Here is a 23,472-nt window from a genome sequence, read left to right on the forward strand (position 1 = left end):
TTGTTTCTTAGCGTATGTGAAAGAGTATAGTTTGGGTTTTATTATATGAAATGAGAAAAGTAGGGGGATGTTTTCCTTCACGTCCGCGCTTTCACTATAAGAAACCACAGTATTCGTCGTTCAAACCATTCTACAAAGAATAAAAAAAGAAGATGGCTTCTAACCAAATGGACAAAATACAAACATTACAAGACGTTTTAGACAACTTAGGAATGATGGAGCAGATGTTGATAAGACTGGTTGAAGACCATTATTCCTATAGTCCCCATCGTGTAAAGATGGAAATTAATAACTTAAAAAAGGTAAAGGACAAGATTAGTGGTGTCATGAAAGAGATAAAGGAGGAGAAGGAGGATGAAGAGGAAAGAATAAGAATAAGCAAATGGAACGAAAAGATTGAAAAAGAAGAAGAAAATGAGAAGAGGAAGAAAGAAGAGGAGGAAGAGAAGAAGAAAGAAGAGCAGGAGAAAAAGAAAGAGAAGAAGAGAAAGAGTGTTGGAGATAAAATAAGAACTTGGTGGAGAAAAAGAAGAAATTAGAAGCAGAAGAAGAAGAAAACCCAAAGGCCCTTTTCAGGGCCAGCCATATTTCTCGAAAAGAGATAGCCTTTCCATTGCCTACCCCTTTTTAAAAAATATTTAAAAAAAAAAAACAAAAAAAAACCCATATTCAATTCCCCTTGTCTCTAAACAAGCCCAAACTCTATTCCCCATGTTAAATTCCCCTTGTACGTAGAGTGACCCACGATTTTTCGCCATGTTAAATTTCCCTTGTACGTAAAGTAACCCACGATTTATTCCCATGGTTATTCCCATTGTACGTAATCTGACCCACGATTTTTCGCCATGTTGTTGTTGTTGTTGTAGGGTTTAACGCCATTTTTCAGCACACGATAGGCTATGTATGGCGGCCAGTATTAATGGTGGAGGAAGAACCCGGGAAACCCCCGGGAAGAACCACCGACCCACGAGAAGCTACTGGCATTTCGCCATGTTAAATTCCCATTGTACGTAGAGTGTCCCAGGGTGGTTTGTAATGCTAATTCCCATTGTACGTAGGGTATCCCCATTTACTACTCACGCCAGTCCAAACAAGAATGTTAGGGAATAGCAGAAATACACAATATAGCTAAAAAAAACACACATAGCAAACACTGGACCGTGGGTAGATATCTGGTACAGATCACTAAAAGAAAGAGAAAGAAAAAAAAGAGGAGAGGAAACCGGCTTATGACAAAGTTGTATAAGGAAGAGGAAACAGTCCCTTTAAAATTCTCCTTTTTAGACCTGGGGGAAGAAAATCGGGGAACCCGTGACGAGAACCCAGTCAAAAACATTTGTTGATAAATTTGTTAATCAAACTTTTTTTTTTTGCGTTTTTACAATGAAATCCACTACCACAGAAAATGCAGGAATAACAAATAAATATAAAATCCTTTATAGCTTTTGGACCAAAGTGGGACACCTCAACAGTTAGTAGCTAAATATTTGTTGTTGTTGTGGGGTTTAACGCCATTTTTCAGCACAAGATAGGCTATGCATGGCGGCCAGTATTAATGGTGGAGTAAGAACCCGGGAAACCCCCGGAAAGAACCACCGACTCACGAGAACCTACTGGCAAACTTTCTCACATACCCACATTGGTCGAATCCCAGACTCGAACCCACGCAGCCAGAGGTGAGATGGCAGTGACGGAGAGCGCTTTAGACCACTCGGGGCTAAACATAGCTAACAGCTTGAGAGGGTTCAACGTATATGGTAAGGTGTCATGCCTATCCTCTGCCATGGTAACTTTGGCATGTTCACAAAGTCGTTGTGGGTGGGGGGAGGTAGAAGGTTTGAACTAGATGAGCTACATAATTTGTTAATTTTTCCACAAAAAAAATTCTAGTTCATTTATTTATGGATATTAGATCATTATATCTTCCACAAAATAAACTCGATATTATTTAAGACAACCAAATTCTAAAGGAAAAACAAATCTCGTGAGAGAAAAAACACACCATTATCACTATTGAACAGCGTACGGATGTTACTTAACACGTAAAATAAAAGGTCTACACTGTACTTCCGCATTCATTTGGCATATCTCGTTAATTTTCCATTTTCAGCAAGAAGATGGCTGAGACAGGGGTCTTGCCGTTCGTTCGGGGAATAGATTTCTCTAAAAATGATTTTGAGGTAATCTTTATTTGGGTCTAGGGCTGTGATTCAAATGTGTATATGTTCTAGCTGAACTGAATAATTGTTTTGTAATGGAATCCAGATATTTCCAAAGATCGATAGGTTCCAAAGACATTAGAAATCGCTACCACAAATATTATTGTCTAAATATACCTCCCCGCTTGTTTGTACCCTAACCGATTTAAATAAGGAAATCTTTAATGTGATAAACAAGTGCAGAGAACTTAGTCAGTTCATATATTGATTTATAATTTCTAACCTGATTGTGATCAGAGTGGTCCTAACACTCACAGGTGCTCGACGCGAGCTTGATGTTAAGAAAAAAAACAATCATCTAAAGGAAAAAAATCATACAGAGTGACAAAAATACCTTAGATTACCCCGATGACCCGTTTTGACATAGGACCCTCTCTATCATAATATATAAGAGAGAAGGTTGTTGTTGTTGTGGGGTTTAACGCCATTTTTCAGCACGATAGGCTATACATGGCGGCCAGTATTAATGGTGGAGGAAGAACCCGGAAAACCCCGGAAAGAACCACCGACCCACGAGAAGCTACTGGCAAGCTTTCTCACATGCCCACATTGGCTGAATCTTAGACTCGAACCGCCGCAGACAGAGGTGAGATGGCAGTGATCCGTAACGAAGAGTGCCTTAGACCACTCAGCCACTCGGGGCCCCAAGAGAGAAGGTACGGAACTTCCAGATACTTCGCTCCACCCATGACCCTCGATTTCCTTCTGCTATTTCCGTCTTTAAAGGCACGCGACCATACTATATGGCTTGTTTTACTTCTGAGATATTTTTCTATCCATCAAGCCATCATTGACTTTTCTGCGTTGTACCAGACTGAAGTTACAGGCTCCGATACGTGCGATTTTCGTGAAGTTTTCTTTTGTGGACACTTACGTGCTCATCTGAAAACCTGTGACAAGAGCGATATGGACAATGTTTTCAACTCTATGGTGCATCCCTTCTTGAATTACAGAACAGCGGTAGATGCAAAAGTAAGCTTTTTACTTACCATTAACTCGATTCAATGTTCACCACAATGTACTTGTGCAATGCAGAACACCTCACCACTTGTCCTTTGCACCTGGGCCACATGGGGCATCAAAAGTGGCCCCCTTCCCTTGTGGGAGAGTACTTGCTCACACATCGTTGATAGCTATGAATGAATCGATGTCTGCACTTAATTTGTGAAAGCAATCTCACATATATGAATGATATCTTTAAACTTCGGAAGACCTGCCAAACCTCTTGATTTTGGCTTGAATTTCATGACTCATGACTCATGATAGCAATTCGCAGATTCACACCACATTAAAAAAGATCATGAATTCCCCAAATTCTCAGTTGGCTTAAATAAGGAATAAAATTTTAGAATTGGGAATGTACACATACACTCAATATTGCTTACAATTTACCTGTCAGACATGTACTGTATAATAATATATATGTGGGTGTGTGGCAGAACTATGTGAAAAAGAACACTGCTTGCCAAAAGCATATAGAAAATTATGAGCACCCACAGCTCTGGAATACTTAAAGCCACCTACTCAAGTCCTGCATGTTACCAGTGCTGAAGCATTATTTGTGAATTTTCTTGTTGAAAATAAATTATAACCTGCCTTTCGCAGTTGGAGATCAGCAATAGTGACAGTGAAAGAATATTTCCTATTGTTCGGAAAAATAAGACAAACTTTAGTGCCTCCTTAGGTGCTGAAAATTTGCAACAATTTTAGTCACCATGATTAAACAGCAGGCAAGAAGCCTGAACTGTTTAATTTTGTTTTACCAAGCCCAGTTGAGGAAGTCTGCCATAGCATCATATTATGACAAATAGCTTGAAGTTTGTGTATATCAGTACATTTTGCTGAAAATAATATTGTACATCAGGGCACAAAATTAGCAGTAGTCTGCTAGCCCAAGGCTAGCAGATTTCCTGTCAGACTAGTAACTTTCATAATGTAAATAGTTTGATGGGCTAGTAAGATTCAGTTATCAATAGTCAGTATTTGTTTACACCATTCCCTAATAAAGACTTGACTTGGCAGATGTTCTGTAGAATCAAAGCAGTGGCCATTGTAAACAGTCATAAAATATTAGCATGAGAAGATGAAGTCAATTTCTGCCCTGGAAAGGTGCGTTTCTATAACAAGAATCCATCTGATTTTATGCATTTCCTGTCATTAACAACGAAAGTTTGGTAATTGATCCTAATTAATGTGATAACGAATTAAATGAAAAAATGACCTGGTATCACACTTTATTCACTCGACCACAGTAACAAACTACAAAGCGGTATTCCACATAAAAGAACACAGCAAAAGCTATTCAAAGAAATTAGTTTGCAGGTTTTTTTGTTTAAGGTTCTTTTTTTTTTTGCTCGCTACCCAAACGCTCCAACAGTCACAAACAGGAAACTACATATTTTAGATTTCCATTGAAATAATTATAAGAATTAGATCAATTTATCATGATTACATTATTGAAACATCCTTTCCATACAACTACTTTTTCTATGATGATAAGATAAATTTTTATATTTTTCCCTTACAAAAATGAACAAATAATTGAATACACGTGGAGATATCAAAGCAGAATGCTGTACATTTGCTGGGAATTAAAATCTCTGAGCATGGGCATCTAAGATTTGAAAATTTTCAGCCTTATTATTAATTTCAACAATACATTGAGGTTCGATTAATTAGGAACAATTACCAAACTTACGACTTATGATACCATAATTGGAGCTGTTAAATACAACGCACCAAGTGTCAGATGGCTTCGTTTGATGTGAACACACCTTTTCCAAGCTGAAACTAACACTATCTTCTGATGCTAACAATTTATAACAGTGTTTACAATAGCCTCTGCTTTCATCATGCAGAACATCTGCTGAAGTTAATCTTTGTTAGGGAGAGGCCATTTAATTATGGGAGGGGGGCAAAGACGCATGTTTTGAAACCTGTTTGATTTTCTTATATAAAGGACACTGTGCAATTCCTTTTCTTGCTTTAAATAATTCGCATCATCTATACTATAACATCTCGTATTTCCAAACAAGGCACAATTCCCTCCTTATAAGACAGGCAAAATGTGGCATTTAATAGAAGCTGTTCAGCCACCAGAAAAAAAGCAAAAGTTGAATGAGAATGATGAGCAATAATTCTTATGATAGGGAAAAGCATAATGGAAAATTTCAGAAGAAATGGACAAAAGACAGGGAATGGCTGAATTATGACGAGGAAAGGAATGTTATTTGGTGTAACTGGTGTAAGTTGTTGTTGTTGTTGTGGGGTTTAACGCCATTTTTCAGCACGATAGGCTATACATGGCGGCCAGTATTAATGGTGGAGGAAGAACCCGGAAAACCCCGGAAAGAACCACCGACCCACGAGAAGCTACTGGCAAGCTTTCTCACATGCCCACATTGGCTGAATCTTAGACTCGAACCGCCGCAGACAGAGGTGAGATGGCAGTGATCCGTAACGAAGAGCGCTTTAGACCACTCGGCCACTCGGGGCCCCACTGGTGTAAGTAATTCGCGAAAACAAACACAGAAAACATCCAGTTTTGTTGCAGGTTGTTCGAATTTTAAAATTGAATCGGTGAACGTACATGAAAGCTGGACTAGTAAAAATTTGGCAGGACTAGTAAATTTCTCAATGTACTTGTCCTTCTGGCTACAAAGAAATTTGTGTTAAATTCAAGCCCTGTACATGTAAATGATATGTTTTACTTTTATTTTGGGATTTTCATATACTGCAGTACTGACCATCAAAGTTGATGGAGCTAGTATCATAGTATAATTTTTCACTAGTTGTGTTCAAAATTCACTAATTTTTATCCCTCTTTTTACTAATTGCAAGCCTGGAAGGCTGGCAGCTCTGCATTGGTATTAATAATAATAAAATAATAATAATGATAATAATAATAATTATTATTATGATAATGATAATAATGAGGACTTAGTACAGTGCTTAAGCTTTAATAGCTCTAAGTACTTCAGAATAATAGTTACTACTTAATAACATAGAGAAGATTAAATAAAACAAACAATGAAATTACAAACAAAAAAAATTCAAGGTAGGGAAACGTTAAGTTGGAAGTATGTTCTTGCAGTCAAAATATGTGTGTTTTTAGAGCTTCCTTTAATGAGATCAGTGTCTTTGTGTCAAGTGGTAGCTGGTCCCTAGAGTGTGGACCATAGGACCAATATTTTATAGTTGGAATAATGGAAATACATGTGTCTGAAGAGGAGTGTAAGAATCTAGAATAGATGTACACAGCTGTGAGGTCATAGAGGTATTTTGGACTAGAGGCAGTGAACGAACTGTAACAGAACAGATTTTGTGTTTCATTCTGGAGAGAAGGGGTAGCCATTGGTGTGTACAAAGAGAGGCAATTCATACTTGGCTCTTGATGCTCTTACGATGGTTTGAGCAGCTGTGTTTTGAATGTTTTTATGTTTCTGTAGAAGATAATGAGATAAACCATATAGAAGTGAATTACAGTAGTCACATCTAGAAAGTACTAAGGAACACTTTAGTGTTATAGTGGAATCAACAGAATGAAAATTGCAATGGAGCTGATGTGTCTCAGCTCTGGGTATGCAGTATTGCTTACTGTATGTTCATAATGAGAGTACTGTCAAAAGTAATGCATAGGTATTGTAATGTTTGTGTAATTGTTGTCAGTGCTCAAAGAAACAGACACAGACTGGTGAATTTAAAAAAATCATAAGCCCAGACTGAAATTCCAGAAGCATGGACTTCAATTTCCATTTGGCCCAAAGTTTCCCTATTTTAAATATAGTAGCCGAAAAATGGCATAATGAACTTACCATGAAGAGGATACTAAGAAACAAACAAATGTCTTTATGAATTGTCTGCACAACCTTTGTCATCTGGTAATTCTCGTTAGTGACTAAAAACATAATAGGTCATTAATGAATCTCCATACTAGTGAAAAGGCACAAAAAATGGTATTGATGTGTCTTGTGGGACAAAGTTATTTTAATAAAGATAAAAAACCTCATCTAAGTCTGATTATTGTTGTTGTTGTTGGGGTTTAATGCCATTTTTCAGCACACGATAGGCTATACATTGGCGGCCAGTATTAATGGTGGAGGAAGACCCCGGAAAGAACCACCGACCCACGAGAAGTTACTGGTAAGCTTTCTCACATACCCACATTGGCCGAATCAGAGACTTGAACCCACACAGATAGAGGTGAGATGGCAGTGATCTGTAACAGAGAACGCTTTAGACCACTCGGGGCCCCTCCCACTGCAGTCTTCAAACACATCTTTCTACCTATTGGTAGCCAGTTAAGTAATATGTGAAATGGTGGTTTATACCTGACCTCCTTACCTCATAATTACCGCTATTTAAACTGCCCAGAGGATAATTTTACATCAGCTCCAAATTTACTGTTTACCATTTACATATGCTACATGAAATGTGCATATACTGAAAGTGGTGGAGTGTTTTTTTCTATTTTTGAAGATTACTGAAAATTGTATTTCTCGAAACATGACTGTGTGGGGGTCTGGGAGTACAAAATTGTGTTTTTAGCATGACATGCTGTGTTACAATTTGATTAAAATGAGATCTCCACTTCACGTAGAACAGTGACAATCTGATTTTAATAAGATTTGCGCTGAGTTATAGAAGGTATGTCAGCATCATGAAAATACATTTCCGCATTTCATCAGTGTGATCAAAGCTTTCTTAGACAAATTTGATTATTATTTTTTTACAAGCCCGACGGATATCTCTTTTAGAATACAGGATGGGCCTGATTTCATATTAGAGGGGCCTTGGGCATCAGTCAGGTGTCAAGCTGTGATATATTTTGAGGACTGGATATGTTGGTTTTGCTGATATGTATTGTTTGAGGTAAAGGATGGGAATGAGAAAGTGTTTGCATGGTGATCAAAACGTCTTCAGTTTTACAACAATTCATCAACAGCTTGTTATATGTAGTCTGTGAATTCAGATCAGAAATGTGCAACATTAGCTGATGATCTATGACATTTGAGAGGGGCTGAGTATAAAATGAAGGGAATCAGTCCAAGAACAGAACCCAATGGAACACTAAAACATATCTGAACTGGGCATCTGATTAAAAGTCACCAATCCCACACATATTACTTGGATTCCTTCATTTAACTTAGGACTAGACAAATTTGAGATGTTTTTCCTTATTATGCATCCTTCTTTTCAGGGAGAGAAATTACCACCACAACTTGCTGATATGACAGGGCTGCGTTGGCTGAAGCTGACTCGAACCAACCTTGATGCCATTCCACGAGAGATTGCTAACCTCAAGAAGCTGGTGAGAGATTTAACCCTTTACCTCATAGAGCATAGTGACAAAGTGCAGCGCGCTATAAATAGAACACATGATACCTAGTCAACAGCATACGCATAGGCCTGCCTGTAACCTGTTAAGCAATGTAGTGTATGTTACGTTTAACAGCAATTTTAACCATTTTACATTTTTGGTACACATCTATTATATGTGGAAAAATTTAAGAGTAAAGTCCAATTGTTATAGCTGTGTAATTATTTTTCACGGAAGAATTTTTATGTGCTTTAAAAGCTTGAGAGAGGCTGCGTGACCAACCGTAGCTGCCATTTCCCATATGCGAAATTTATGTTTTTCGTCTGCATCATTAAGTCATCTGAATTTGATAATTTATAAAAACTGATTGCTGCCTTCTTGTTGTTGTTGTAGGGTTTAACGCCATTTTTCAGCACACGATAGGCTATACATGGTGGCCAGTATTAATGGTGGAGGAAGAACCCGGGAAAACCCCGGAAAGAACCTCCATCCCATGAGAAGCTACTGGCAAGCTTTCTCACATACCCACATTAGCCGAATCTGAAACTCGAACCCATGCAGACAGAGGTGAGATGGCAGTGATCCATAACGGATAGCGCTTTGGGCCACTCGGCCACACGGGGTCCCGATTGCTGCCTACATCAATATCAGATCCTTTACCTAAGTTATTGAATCTTTCATAGTTGTGATTCTAATTGTGAAACCATGGTAAGTACTGAATGAAATCTGCGACCACCATTTTGAAGAGTGGAGATTACAACCCAGTTACTTTAAATAGCAGATATCGACCAGTGCATAAACAGCGACCACGTGATCTGACGTACTTATCATTCGCAGAAATGAATGTAGTATCTAATGGGGGTTTTCCCCCGAAGGTGGCGTTACGAAAACCAACTCAAAATGGCTGATGTTTACAGCAGGCGTCAAAAGGCGCTTCCATGCGAATGGAGTAGAGGCGTCAAAAGGCGCTTCCATGTGACTGGAGTAGAGGCGTCCAAAGATGCTTGCATGAGGTAAAGGGTTAAGATGAAATGTATACTCTGGGTTGTACAAATTTGATAAAAGTTGACTGGAATTTTTTTGATACACCATCAGAAGATTTGAGTTATTCCAGAATGTGAAAACATGATATCTCAGTAAAATTTAAAATAAGGTTAAATATAATACGGAATGTATTCTAATCTTGAAATTGTGTTTTATTTTTAATACAATCAGCTTATCTTTTTAATTTTCTTTCACACGTTAAAAGCTTGTACCAATAATTAAAGTTATGAAAAATATATATTGTAATAGTACATGTAGACTCATAGCTGCCAACCCTCACGACTTTGGCACGAATTTCATAACTTTTTCAGACAGTCACGTCGCAAGCAAAAACTTCACGAATTCTCCAATTCTCAATTATTTTAAATCTGTAATAAAATATCTGATTTCCCGTTAAGCGCTAGTGATGATATTGGCAGTTGCCGAAACAGTCCGGTACTGCTGGTTGCGATATTAGTAGAACTACAACCGATTGGTAGTTTGCCCAGTAGCAAGCATGTTAGCGTATTTTAATATATATGTATAAGAGTAGTTTTACAAATGCTTTTGAGAGAAACTGGGGCCTGACCGGAACTTTGCTCCACGCATGTGTCACCAACACTGGTTTGAATTACCATTCGGCATCACATGTAAGATCTTGAAAATGGCTTCACCACCAGGGAAAAAGAAATGTATTGCTCAAAAAGTGAAGTTTAATTTGGAATATACCAAAAATTGGCTGTGCATTCTGCCATTAAACATTGATATACATCATTCTTTTTGCACACAGTATGTCACAAATTTTAGTATTGGGCATGATGGCAGAGACGATGTGAAAATCAAGAATTTGCAGATTTCAGTTCTGGAATATTTTAAGCCATAGACGGGAGACCTGCAAGCTACCAGTGCTGAAGCATTATTTGTGAGTTTTCTAGTTGAACACAAGCTACGTTTATCATCTGGAACCCATGCTAAACATTTGTTCCGACAAATATTCCTGGGCTCGAAGATCACTTCCAAATTTTCCTGTGGAAGAACCAAAAGTGATGCAGCTCCTGTGCATTCCTCACAGCAACATAAGACTCCAACTATGCTAGACTCTTTCATCAGAGCGTCGTCTCCAGATGAGCCTTCCACTTAAAGTAGTGTGCCTGCGCCCGTCCCTGTTGCTGTCTCTACAGACAGTTCCGAAGAACGTATCAACACTACTCTTTGATGCAGCTCTCATTGTTTTAATTAATTGTACATATGTTCTATTGATTAACCTTTCATGTTTTTATTTTATGTTCATTTTCCAAGGCTTTTTATGAAAACTTTAATTAATTTTTATTTTAATCTACTTTGCAGAAGCATTGTAACAATGAATTTCTATGGAGAAAATGATCCCAATTTACACAAACCTCAAATTACGCACGCGACACAGAATGCAAATCTCGCATACATCACAATCACACTGTATTGAAAGGAGACAGATCCATACTTACTGTTGAGCAAATAATTATATGAATAAAAATAAGTTATCTCAAATCATTCTGAGGTATACATACTTGTAAATAAATGATTACAAAACCTTTGCCATTCCTCAGTCACGCTGTTTAATTTTTATTGATATAGTTGAACAGATGAGTTCTTGTATCTTTGCAAAAAAAGGAAGTTTGATGAAGGTTTGCCTAACAACTGTAATTAGTTGCAAAGAACATTAGTTCATATGATGCTCTGAGATGTCTGTGTTTTTCCAGCTATCTATAGATCATGTTCTATCAATTCAAACGATTCTTGTTATTTACATATATTGCTCCGATGTCCTAGTGGTTAGATGTCCACCTGAAATGAGGTTGCGGGTTTGAACCCAGGCAGAGTCATACCAATGACTTGTAAAAAATGGTTCTAACAGCTGCCTCGCTTGGCGCTCAGCATTAAAAAGTTTGTGTCTGGACTAGTTTGCCCGATGTTGGGATAATATGACTGGATGGGACATCGTGCTACATGTCTGCGGCATGATGCCCCAGTTCTAGACATCACTACAAACTGTCATGTTGCAGACACTGTAGCGATATTGCTGAAAAATTGTTAAAGCTGCATTAAAAATCCAAATCACACACACACTATTATTAGAACTCTTGTTTTGATAACTTTATTTGTTTGCATAAGTTTTAATGTGAAAATAGATAAAAAGAATACAAAATAAGTGGCAACATGATTTATCACAATCCACCACAGTCCACTAGAATCTACCATAATCTGCTAGAATCTACCACAGTCCACTAGAATCTACCACAGTTGGCTAGAATCTACCACAGTCTACTAGAATCTACCACAGTCCGCTAGAATCCACCACAGTCCACTCGAATCTACCACAGTCTACTAGAATCTACCACAGTCCGCTAGAATCCACCACAGTCCACTAGAATCTACCACAGTCTGCTAGAATCTACCACAGTCCACTAGAATCTACCATAATCTGCTAGAATCTACCACAGTCCACTAGAATCTACCACAGTTGGCTAGAATCTACCACAGTCTACTAGAATCTACCACAGTCCGCTAGAATCCACCACAGTCCACTCGAATCTACCACAGTCTGCTAGAATCTACCACAGTCCACTACAATCCCCCACAATATATGATGAAAATACTGCAATTGACCACATTCTTCTACAATCAAGCATGAAAATGGCACCCACAATCTACATGTATAATGTACCACAATCCACCAGAATCTATTATAATCCACCACATTCTGCCACGTTTTACTGTGAAAATACTTCAATCGACCACAATTTTCTAAAATCAAGTGTGAAAATAACACAATTGACCAGTATATATGCCACAGTCCACGACACCAAAATCCACTACAATCGGCCATAAAAATACCACAATCAACCATTATTAACTCTGAAAACGCTTTAATGTACAAAAATTGATATGTTAATAAGGAGGCAGAACAGCTGAAAACCCAATGGTCCAGTATAAAACCGTACGAATGGCCACCCTAATCATATTTCATAAACCGTATGAATGGCCACCCTAATTGTATTTTATAAACCGCATGAATGGCCACCCTAATTATATTTTATAAACCGTATGAATGGCCAACCTAATTATATTTTATAAACCGTACGATTGGCCACCCTAATTGCATTTTATAAACCGTACGAATGGCCACCCTAATTACATTTTATAAACCGTATGAATGGCCACCCTAATTATATTTTATAAACCGCACGAATGGCCACCCTAATTATATTTTATTAACCGTACGAATGGCCACCCTAATTATATTGTATAAACCGTATGAATGGCCACCCTAATTATATTTTATAAACCGTATGAATGGCCACCCTAATTGTATTTCATAAACTGTACGAATGGGCACCCTAATTGTATTGTATAAACCGTATGAATGGCCACCCTAATTGTATTTTATAAACCGTACAAATGGCCACCCTAATTATATTTTATAAACCGTATGAATGGCCACCCTAATTATATTTTATAAACCGTATGAATGGCCACCTAATTGTATTGTATAAACCGTACGAATGGCCACCCTAATTATATTTTATAAACCGTATGAATGGCCACCCTAATTATATTTTATAAACCGTACGAATGGCCACCCTAATTATATTTTATAAACCGTATGAATGGCCACCCTAATTATATTTTATAAACCGTACGAATGGCCACCTAATTGTATTGTATAAACCGTATGAATGGCCACCCTAATTATATTTTATAAACCGTATGAATGGCCACCCTAATTATATTTTATAAACCGTACGAATGGCCACCTAATTGTATTGTATAAACCGTACGAATGGCCACCCTAATTATATTTTATAAACCGTATGAATGGCCACCCTAATTATATTTTATAAACCGTACGAATGGCCACCCTAATTATATTTTATAAACCGTATGAATGGCCACCCTAATTATATTTTATAAACCGTATGAATGGCCACCCTAATTATATTTTATAAACCGTATGAATGGCCACCCTAATTGTATTTTATAAACCGTACGAATGGCCACCCTAATTATATTTTATAAACCGTATGAATGGCCACCCTAATTATATTTTGTAGTTATATGGTTATAACTGATATATTTTAAGTGCAATCCAGATATTATTTCAATAAAAAATAAAATGTCTGCAATCACATTGTGTGCAGCAAAAATCAAAGTAAAGGGTGTCATACAATAAGACACTTTTAGAAGATACTTCAATATTTAATTGTTTTGTAATTTGTAAATATATACAGCACAGAAATATTTATAAATATTGTATACATAATGCAAAAGAAAAAAACAATTTATATCAGTTGAATTGGTAAGTCTAAAGCTGCCACATACGACCAACAAAGCATTAATGTACATGTATACAAGAAATTTGTTTATTCAGATATACCAGTTAATTAACACATTACTATAATTTAAATTCCAGATATTTTAATAGTATATACATGTTTATATATACACTGCATCACATAAATTATCATGAATGTATAAATTTGGAGTATGCACATTTGTTTATGGTGCTTTGTTTTGAGGACTTCTTAGATTTATGTGATTACTTGTTTGATTATGGGAAGTCAATCATGGGGAAATATTCCTCAAACCAAAATAATTAGCCAATTACTTTGAGCAAACTTCACTCCTTGACGTTTACGAAATATGACATGAAACATGTTCATTAAAAAATACAATAAATGACCAATTAGCATCTGATGTGTTTAATGCATATATTAATATAAACAGAACATGATTTACAAATATTTAGTGCTGCACTCAGGATCACTGCAACTAGAGTTGACTTGCTGTTCAGTAAGCCTGACTGTGTGGATGCGTAGAAGTTTCTCCTTTATTTTTGCTGCATTAAGTAGGATTTCTGGCTTTCCATTCTCCAGAGCTGACTGAAATGTATAAAATAACTGTTTAATACTAAGGAAAAATTATGAAACTCACTGTAACAAAAGATTTGAGTTGTTGTTTGTTTCTTCTCAGGTTTAAATTATGAATTGTAAATGCTTTACAATAGTTCATAATTTCACGAGATCTGTATTCTAATTACCAATTATCATCACAATTAATTAGATGAAGTTTACAACTGTCATATTTGCTATTGCTGTTTTGGAGGACATTTTCTCTGTTCCTTATAACGATCAAGATACTGAAATGTATCAAATTTACAAGAACATCATCAGTTTTAGGCGGAAAAATAGCCTATATGCTTGCAACACTGGGTGTCTCTTCCTGGTTTTCAACTAATATTGCCATAGAAGAGGGGTTCCATGTCCTAAAAGCATATTTTATAGAAGAGGGGTTCCATGTCCTAAAAGCATATTTTATAGAAGAGGTGTTCCATGTCCTAAAAGCATATTTTATAGAAGAGGGGTTCCATGTCCTAAGGCATATTTTATAGAAGAGGGGTTCCATGTCCTAAAAGCATATTTTATAGAAGAGGGGTTCCATGTCCTAAAAGCATATTTTATAGAAGAGGGGTTCCATGTCCTAAAAGCATATTTTATAGAAGAGGTGTTCCATGTCCTAAAAGCATATTTTATAGAAGAGGGGTTCCATGTCCTAAGACATATTTTATAGAAGAGGGGTTCCATGTCCTAAAAGCATATTTTATAGAAGAGGGGTTCCATGTCCTAAAAGCATATTTTATAGAAGAGGGGTTCCATGTCCTAAGACATATTTTATAGAAGAGGGGTTCCATGTCCTAAAAGCATATTTTATAGAAGAGGGGTTCCATGTCCTAAGTCATATTTTATAGAAGAGGGGTTCCATGTCCTAAAAGCATATTTTGTATTTTCTTTTTGTTCTTGACCATTTAAATTTTATTGACATAGATGAATAACAGAACTTCATTAATCGGTTAATAGAAAACTGGCATTCTGGTTTTAGATAGTTGATTGAATCTTTCCAGGAACATCTGACTTTGGTGAAGAACCAAATCAGCAATCTTGGAGAGGACATCGGAAGACTGGCAGCTCTTCGAACCATTAATTGTCGCCACAACAAACTGACTGACAAGGGGATCCCTGATGATATCTTTCATCTTGAAGATCTCTCTGTAGTGGTAATTTAAAACAATGTTTCTCTATGTATGCTTCCCGTCTTTGGTATCCTCCAACTACTGTTATAGTGTTTATTCAGTTAATGGGGAAATCATATGCGAAGTCTCATAAAATATTCAGAAAGCATTATTGAATTGTAACTTGAAATGTCATTTTTCATTTTTTATAAAAACCAATTTTACCAAGAGACCATCTTAAATTCCCTACAAAAGGGAGATGTCATATCTTCTTCAAGACAGAAAAGGGACATGTGAAAGACTGTTATGAAGACTGGGTATATTTCAGTAATAGCACAATGACATCTTTTAGTTTTAATAATAATAATAATAATAATAGTTGTAGTTACACTGTTATTTCTGTAAGTTTATTAGACTTGATAGAGAACAGTTTCTTTTATTTATATCCAGTCTATGAGTTAAATTATAAGTTGTTATTGAATATTATTTTATCCTGGTCTTCTCCTACAACTTCATACATGGTTTAGAGCCAGTTTTAGCATGGCAGGAAGTCACAGTTTTAGTACGGTAGGAAGTCACAGTTTTAGTATGGTACTAAGTGACAGTTTTAGCATGGCAGGAAGTCACAGTTTTAGTATGGCAGGAAGTCACAGTTTTAGTATGGTAGCAAGTCACAGTTTTGGTATGGTATTAAGTGACAGTTTTAGCATGGCAGGAAGTTACAGTTTTAGGATGGTACTAAGTGACAGTTTTAGTATGGTACTAAGTGACAGTTTTAGTATGGTACTAAGTGACAGTTTTAGCATGGCAGGAAATCACAGTTGTAGTATGGTAGGAAGTCACAGTTTTAGTATGGTACTAAGTGACATTTCCATGCAGTAACTTTATACATGATCCAGAACCATTTCAGGTGGAAGTGATGTTTAGTGCAACCTCCAATTTACTATTCTGCAATGAGCCCATTTTGCCACATGGAGTAGCAGTTGATGTCTATGATGTTTCTTTGCAAACAATAAACTGCTTGTATTGATGCTTGTAATTTCTGAATTTGTTTCTCATTTAAAATAGTTATGTTTTATTTTTGGGGAAAGGAATCTCCCATATTAATTGAATTTATCATTGTAGCTGCTCCAAAGTCATGAGGCTTGGATTTACTTGGAGTAAGATAATGTTTGTAGTCACGCTTAAGTCACTAATTAAACAATCAGTGATGGCGATGTTTAGTAAATATTTTATTTGACTGGCTCTATGTTCTAATTACTGTATATTCAAATTGCTAAAATATTGTTAAGAAACATTTTACCTACATGGAGACAAATGTTAACAATTTAGTAAGCAGCCTATTTTCAAGTATTATGTACAGTTCAGTTTCTGGAATTTTTTAAAAATATCTTATTGATTTCCAAGAGTTCCAATTTAAAGCTTATATTTGTAGGATTTTAGCCACAATGAACTGAGTGAAGTTCCCCCTGAGCTTGAAAATGCTAAAGGTGTAATTGTCCTGAATCTCAGTAACAATAAGTAAGTATTTTCAACATTTGTATTTATCTTCATGTTTTAACATTTAAGTAGTTTTTACATTTATTTGCATTCATCTTCCATTACAACTCTGTGGTCTTAAACTAAGTAATAGAAAAGAGTGAAAAACAACAAGTTTTCTAAAATTCAACAAATAAGTTATTTCCCTAGAATACAAAGTGAAAATTTAAAAAGCCTTTAAAGTATTGTTAATTAAATCCCAAATAATCCTTAAAGTTCGATCACAAGTCCAGGTATATGAAGTTCTAACCGTATTCCAGTGGTATGTTGAATAAGTGCCGATATTGAATGTATGGATGTGCCTGTAGTCTCAGATATGCTAATTTGCCAGTGGCCTGGATTGTAATGATGTGCCAAGTCTTTTGATGAACCACAAAAGTATAATCCAAAATATTCTTGTTTGAACTTGTTTGAATTCACTATAATTATAAATGTTGTTGAGCACTTTGTAATTCCAGTGAATAATAATTTGAATAAAATAATCCATCCAAATAAAAACTGAACACAACAATAAGAATGGTTCTGCTTCAGATGTTAAGGCAAGAATGAATTAAACAAGATTATTTGCCCCTCTACTCAACCTAGGTTGCTCTTACCATTTTCTTAAAATATTCTGTCACAAAATGGAATTTTCCATTCTAGAAGATTATAACATCAGAGTCAAGACTATCTTTTAACTCAAATTCATGTAAACATGTTTACATTAATAATGATCTGAATATTTAATCAACACTCGTAGAGAAATATTAGCTAATGTATTATGTTGTTTACAAAATAAATGTCACTGGTAAAGTATTCTGTGAACTTGATTTTGGACAAGGTAAAGTACAAAATACAAATGTATATAACATGAATAAAAGCCAACAGATAATACAAGTTAAATATACATAACACTTCATCTTTTAACATACAAGTATTTTTGACATTTGTTTTTATCCACATGTTTAGCATACAAGTATTTTGACATTTTTATGTATCATTATGCTTAAACATCTTAGTAATTTTTGACATTTGTGTTTTTTCCCATCCTTAAACATATAGTTTTTTTGCATTTATGCATGTTACGAGTCTATGCTCTTAAAATAAGTAACCGAAAAGAGTGAAAAGCAACAACCTTTGTAAAATTCAACAATTAGTTTATTTCGATAGAATACAAAAATGAAAAAGAAGAACTTATGTTATTGCGAATTAATTAAAAAAATAATCCTAGAAGTACAGACTCAAGTCTGATAATCTAAAGTCCTCAGTAGAAGTCAAAATTAAATGCAAAATTGAAAGTGATGATGTGTCTGTGGTAGCATGTAGAGTGTTGAAGTGCCAACAGTCTTTTATTGAATCACAGTAATATCATTCCAGGTTTGAATTCAGTATAAATTCAGTGAATGTCTCCATCCAAGAATTTTATCAGAGCACTTTTATATTTCCAGAGAAAATAAACATTTAAATTAAAAAAATTGAAGAACTTAATTCGAGCCCAACTGGACACAACATATAATAAAACTTGAAAGTGATAGATCGTAAAGCACGACTGAGAAATGCTCAAAGTTACAAGATCATATAGTTCTCTGCTTGACCTCGGGTCAAAATCAGCATTTTCTAACAAAAACTATTTACCTAATGGAAATTCCAAAACCTAGACCCAGAACCAAATAAGCATATTTACTTATATTAATAATGATTCTGATATTAAGCCCATAAACATAGAGGATATTTTAGCTGTGTATTAGTTGTTTACAAAATAAAACTAAAATCAGGTGAGAAATTAACTAAATTTTGGACACAGTCAAGTCTCCAATGTTACATTACTGTAGCAGGTAATGAAATAATAAAAAAATAATTAACAAACAATGCAAATTAAATATACATGACACTTTCCCTCAAAAACAAAAAGAAAGACTTACTCAGTTTATATTTCCTTTTATTATTGGTCAGATATGCATGTTATAAAATAAAATACATAAGATTGAAATCTTCTGACACAAAATGTACATGAACAATATAATTCTATACACATTACAATAGCATTGTAATGAAATTTAAAAAAATATAAAGTAACAAACAAATAATGCAAATCAAATGCACATAAGAAGTATCTCAAGCCTTTGAAAGCATCTAATAACATAAACAAGTTTATCTTGAAGTTAACGTGTCTGAATTTAAACTTTTGCCTCCTGTTCCACACATCTTTAAAAATAGCCGGCTATAAAATTGAAGTGCGTAAAATAAAATGTGTAACAAATATGACTAGCTAACTTTCATCTTCCTACTTGTGGTGACTTATCACCAACAAACCTAAGTTAAATGTATGCTAGGACCTCTGTTCTAGGTAACATTGTTATCTCCTTTGTTCCAAATGTCTTCTTAAAATATTTTTCAAAATATTTTGCATTCTTAACTTAAAGGATACTTTGTAAGTTTAATATCGAAAGTATGGCTATGTACCAGAGAGAAGCCATTATAGGTGTATTTGAGGTAAGGATGTCTTGTTGCAAACATGGACCCATGGTGGAAAATGGCTTATTTATTTGTCCATTCCAGCTGTTTGCTCCCATTGTCTTGATCATGTAAAAAGAGTGTTCAGAGTTTAAGAGCATGAGCTCCCTGAGCATTACAGTAAGAAAGAAGGAAATCAAAATTGTTTAGGTCAAAGGACTATATATGGCTTTGTATGAAGAATTTAAATTTGGGGGGGGGGATGAGATTTTGGGGGGATTAAATTCATTGTAAAAATGAGTATGCATTTGTCATATTAAAGCCCAATTCAGTTTTAAAATGGTTTAAGCAAGATTATGAAGTTATTGCTCAGATTAATTGACATTTTAACTTGTCAGTAGTTCATTGAAATATTAGCAGTGATAATTAATTGACAGGTTAGAATTGTACACTTAAGAGTTTAATTGATAACTGTGGACTGTAATACCAGCTACTGATTGTTAGATGGATTCATTGCAAAGATTTTATTAATGAGGTGAGAGAAAAAATGCTGATTTTAATAAAGCCAGAAATGTTGCATAGAAACTTTGGCATTTAAAAAAGTATGAGTTACAGTGATAAATTGTCAGTCATAACTGAGGTGAGAGAAAAAATGCTGATTTTAATAAAGCCAGAAATGTTGCATAGAAACTTTGGCATTTAAAAATGTATGAGTTACAGTGATAAATTGTCAGTCATATGAGAGCAGGAAGCAGTAATTGGTTTTATTCTCAGATTATTTTTTTTTTATGATTGAAATATTGTATCAGTTCATCACTAATAGCTTGTAAAATGTACAACAAATGTCAGTATGTTGTTATTTCATGTAAAATATACAACAAATGTCAGTATGTTGTTATTTCATGTAAAATGTACAACAAATGTCAGTATGTTGCTATTTCATGTAAAATGTACAACAAATGTCAGTATGTTGTTATTTCATGTAAAATGTACAACAAATGTCAGTTTGTTTCTATTTCATGTAAAATGTACAACAAATGTCAATATATTGTTATTTCATGTAAAATGTACAACAAATGTCAGTATGTTGCTATTTCATGTAAAATGTACAACAAATGTCAGTTTGTTTCTATTTCATGTAAAATGTACAACAAATGTCAGTATGTTGCTGTTTCATGTAAAATGTACAACAAATGTCAGTATGTTGTTATTTCATGTAAAATGTACAACAAATGTCAGTATGTTGCTATTTCATGTAAAATGTACAACAAATGTCAGTATGTTGCTTCTTCATGTAAAATGTACAACAAATGTCAGTATGTTGTTATTTCATGTAAAATGTACAACAAATGTCAGTATGTTGTTATTTCATGTAAAATGTACAACAAATGTCAGTATGTTGCTATTTCATGTAAAATGTACAACAAATGTCAGTATGTTGCTATTTCATGTAAAATGTACAACAAATGTCAGTATGTTGCTATTTCATGTAAAATGTACAACAAATGTCAGTATGTTGCTATTTCATGTAAAATGTACAACAAATGTCAGTATGTTGTTATTTCATGTAAAATGTACAACAAATGTCAGTATGTTGTTATTTCATGTAAAATGTACAACAAATGTCAGTATGTTGTTATTTCATGTAAAATGTACAACAAATGTCAATATGTTGCTATTTCATGTAAAATGTACAATAAGTATAAGTATGCTGTTTCATGTAAAGTGTTTTCAGTTTTTTGTCATTGCATGTAAAATGTTTGACAAATGTCATTTTGTTGCCATTTTATGTAAAATATTGTACACATCATTTTGTTGTTGTTTCATGTAAAATGTTGTGCAAATGTTCGTTGTCATTTCAGCATTGAGATGATTCCCAATCAGCTGTTCATCAATCTTCTGGAACTCACCTACTTGGATTTGAGTGGCAACAACTTAGGTAGGCATAGATCTGAGTGGCAACAACGTAGGGATGCATGGATTTGTGTGGCAGCAACTTAGGTAGGCATATATCTGAGTGGCAACAACTTAGGTGGCATACATTTGTGTGGCAGCAACTTATGTAGGCATAGATCTGAGTGGCAACAACTTACTTGGCATAGTAAAACACACCTACTTGGATTTAAGTGGCAACAACTTGGGTACACATAGATCTGAGTGGCAACAACTTAGGTAGGCATTGATCTGAGTGCCAACAACTTTAGGTAGGTATAGGTGTGAGTGGCAACAACATAGGTAGGCATAGTAAAACACATCTACTTGGATCTGAGTGCAGCAGCATAGGTATGCAGAATAAAACACCCTACTTGGATTTGAATGGCAATATAAAAAGTGGGCATAATCAAATCCACGTACGGTGATTTGAGTGGCAACAGCTGATGTGGGCATATTAAAACACACCTATTTGAATCTGAGTGGCAGCAGCTTAGGTGGGCATAGTAAAACACACCTACTTCGATCTGTGGCAACAAGTTAGGTGGGCATAACAAAACACACCTACTTGTATCTGAGTGACAGCTGCTTAGATGGGCTTAATAAAACACACCTGGATCTGAGTCACAACAACTTAGGTGGGCATAGATCTGATTGGCAACAACTTAGGCAGGCATTGATTTGTGTGGCAGTAACTTAGGTTGGCATAGATCTGAGTGATGACAACTTAGGTAGGCATAGATTTGTGTGGCAGTAACTTAGGTTGGCATAGATCTGAGTGATGACAACTTAGGTAGGCATAGATTTGTGTGGCAGTAACTTAGGTTGGCATAGATCTGAGTGATGACAACTTAGGTAGGCATAGATTTGTGTGGCAGTAACTTAGCTAGGCACAGATCTGAGTGGTAACAACTTAGGTAGGCATAATAAAACACCTACTTGGATCTGTGGCAACACCTTAGCTAGGATTAATTAAACACTGTTGACTTGATAACTGTACTATTAATATCTTTTTATATAAAAAAAGAGGCCAATGGAAAGAAAACATAAATCTATAATATCAGGTTTGACAATATTTAAATGGATGACTAATGTACTATGTCTTAAGTAAAACTATTCACTAACTTGTCTGTATTGTTGACATATATCATTGCTCCACATAGCTTTGATTCCAGTATTCACATATTACATACAGATAAACAATATTCCTTTGCATGCATCCCACTATTTTTGCCTTTCAGAGACCCTGCCTCCACAGATGAGACGCCTGACAAGTCTGCAGACTCTGATCCTGAACAACAACCCTCTGATACATGCCCAACTTAGGTAACACAAAGCCCACTGTTGTTTGAGATCTACACATAATTCATGTCAGCCCACTATTGTTTGAGATCTACACATAATTCATGTCAGCCCACTGTTGTTTGAGATCTACACATAATTCATGTCAACCCACTATTGTTTGAGATCTACACATAATTCATGTCAGCCCACTATTGTTTGAGATCTACACATAATTCATGTCAGCCTGCTATTGTTTGAGATCTACACATAATTCGTGTCAGTCTACCTTTGTTTGAAATCTACATTTGCTTAGGAAAACTTGTTTTTTCAACATATATGATCATAATACATAAGGGTAATGACCATTATCTTGTAAATCCAGCATTTAGCTATAAAAAGCCAATGTTATGAGCCCACGCAGATGGATATTAGAACTGAGTGCTGTCCTCTTGGATATATAGTTGGAGCCAAAATACAACCATACTTTTATTGTTACTAGGAAGCATATTCTTTTAGAGACCTCATACAAATCCTGTATCAAGTAATGTTTTCCACATGGAGCAAATTGAAGTAGTTTTTGACATAGGGGAAGTGTATTCCGTGTATGTTTTTAACTATTTTTCAGTCTAAGATGTGGTTTTCTTTCTTTATTAAAATAACTTTGTCCCACAAGACAC

The 23,472-nt window shown here is 35.3% G+C and overlaps 1 protein-coding gene across 1 annotated transcript in view; it reads left to right on the top strand.

Annotated features, from left to right (window-relative positions):
• The first annotated feature begins 2,102 nt into the window (after positions 1 to 2,102).
• Positions 2,103 to 23,472, top strand: part of LOC149806236 (protein flightless-1 homolog) — a 154,924-nt gene continuing 133,554 nt past the window's right edge. Inside the window, exons 1-6 of the mRNA XM_089951183.1 lie at positions 2,103 to 2,180; positions 8,419 to 8,529; positions 15,500 to 15,652; positions 17,043 to 17,128; positions 21,442 to 21,518; positions 22,753 to 22,837. Of these exons, the coding sequence (XP_089807309.1) occupies positions 2,118 to 2,180; positions 8,419 to 8,529; positions 15,500 to 15,652; positions 17,043 to 17,128; positions 21,442 to 21,518; positions 22,753 to 22,837 (575 nt within the window). The 5' untranslated portion in view covers positions 2,103 to 2,117. The remainder of the gene's footprint in view (positions 2,181 to 8,418; positions 8,530 to 15,499; positions 15,653 to 17,042; positions 17,129 to 21,441; positions 21,519 to 22,752; positions 22,838 to 23,472) is intronic.

Source organism: Sinohyriopsis cumingii, chromosome 2 (genome assembly GCF_028554795.1).
Source record: "Sinohyriopsis cumingii isolate HCF-2022 chromosome 2, ASM2855479v2, whole genome shotgun sequence".
In the NCBI taxonomy this organism is placed as follows: Eukaryota; Metazoa; Mollusca; class Bivalvia; order Unionida; family Unionidae; genus Sinohyriopsis; species Sinohyriopsis cumingii.